Source organism: Cyprinodon variegatus, unplaced genomic scaffold (genome assembly GCF_000732505.1).
Source record: "Cyprinodon variegatus isolate N-32 unplaced genomic scaffold, C_variegatus-1.0 Scaffold402, whole genome shotgun sequence".
NCBI classification, from domain to species: Eukaryota; Metazoa; Chordata; class Actinopteri; order Cyprinodontiformes; family Cyprinodontidae; genus Cyprinodon; species Cyprinodon variegatus.
Genome location: NW_015150855.1, coordinates 77,345 through 78,971, shown reverse-complemented (window position 1 = coordinate 78,971; position 1,627 = coordinate 77,345). Strand labels below are relative to the sequence as shown.

The window sequence follows — 1,627 nt, the reverse complement described above, 5'->3', positions numbered from 1 at the left end:
GGAAGGGGCGGGGCATATTTGCGTTCACTGCGACACTTACGCATATGACATGGTTTCTGAGCATAAATCAGCCTTTAGATTTAACCTCTGGATGTTCCTATGGAAACTGGACGTGAAGGTTCTGCTTTCCTCTCAAGGATAACCAGAATCCACCAGACAATTTTAACAGCTGTAGTTTGAGAGTTTTTTCCTATAGCCCTTTGTCACACAGTGGCTGAGGTTTCTTAATTTTGACCTGGTGAAAGGTTCTGGTATTTTGACTCATAGGAACCACTGGAACATCCCTTCAATGAAGATTGACGTTTCATTTTTTTAGTTCTTCTCTTTGACTCTCAGCTCCACTAATTTCATTAGATTCTCTGCTGTTCTTGAGTGGAGCTGAGAAAACGGTTCCCCTAAATGTCGGACTGTTCCTATCATCAGTGTAGGAGAGCAGTAGACTCCCTGATGGTCAGATTTAGTCAGTTTGTGGTGAATAAAACATGTTGCTTAGTGACTCACCTCCATCTTTGTTTTGTTTCACACCAGCAGCAGTTACTGGGAGAGTTAAATGAGGTAAACACCAACGGACTCTTCAAGCACATGCTTTAATTATCTTTTCTGATTTAACCCTTTTAAAATATTCTCACTGGAAAACATTCATATAACTGCTAATTGCTGACAGTACTTTATTTATTAGAACCTTTTTAAAGAAAGTTACTCTGCTCATTTCAAATCTTCATTTAGGAAAGAAGATTCTGTTTTGTATGTTAAATATCTGAGGTGGATAAAATGTGAAAGGTTCCCATTTCCTCCATATACTTCCAATGACTACAAATGTATCATTCCCAGTGATCCGCCAGCTTTTCCTAGACTTTAACCTTTCTTTATTTTCAGTTTGGTTTCCAAATTAGCTCTAAGAAATCTAGACTTCATCATATTTATTTTGTTTTTCAAGCTTCGATGCAAAAGGGCTCCTCGTAATCATAACAAAGAAACAAAACAACAAAAATAAAACAGAGCGGGCCACGAATTGGACCCTGTGGGACTCCGTATCTAAATACATACGATTGAGACAATCATATGTCACCTTATTAAGTCTCTCTTAATTCGATGACTTTGGGTTAAATGTTATAAATAGACAGTTTGCTCTGAATCAGATGGATCAGGGTCAAATGTTTCTGGATCTGATGGCTCAGCCTTAAACGGTTCCTAAAAGGATCGTTTTGAAGCCAGTGGTTTTAGATTTAAAAATTCTTGATCAGAATGTTTTGGATCCAATTAGTAAGAAAATGTCTGTGTGTTGCTGAGGTGGATTAGATTTTACTGGTGAAGCCGATGTTTGGAGTCAACTTTGTTCCATTATTGTTGCAAAAAATATATTTTGTAAATGGAAATTTTGAGAAAAAAAAGGAAAAAGCAAATGAAATTTTAATCAAAAATTTTCATCAAGTAACTTTGCTGTTTTCTCAGATTTTCCTTTCTTAGATTTTTAAATTTTTGTTTTCATATTGTATTTTGGTCAAACCTCTTTTTAAAAACGTTTTTTACAGAACTTAATTTCTTTTGTAATTTTAGATAGTTTTATGGATGACATTCTTTTCAAACTGTGTTTCACATATCCAATTCTCTTTGCTACTTTGCTCCC

The 1,627-nt window shown here is 35.5% G+C and overlaps 1 protein-coding gene across 5 annotated transcripts in view; it reads left to right on the top strand.

Moving 5' to 3' along the window:
- eps8 (epidermal growth factor receptor pathway substrate 8) overlaps nucleotides 1-1,627 on the top strand; it is a 43,254-nt gene that overhangs the window by 29,617 nt on the left and 12,010 nt on the right. For 3 of the 5 annotated variants that reach the window (XM_015387715.1, XM_015387712.1, XM_015387711.1), the window contains one exon: nucleotides 532-555. The exons of the other annotated variants lie outside the window; for them this stretch is intronic. In XM_015387715.1, coding sequence (XP_015243201.1) covers nucleotides 532-555 — 24 coding nt within the window. The remainder of the gene's footprint in view (nucleotides 1-531; nucleotides 556-1,627) is intronic. 5 annotated transcript variants of the gene reach the window in all.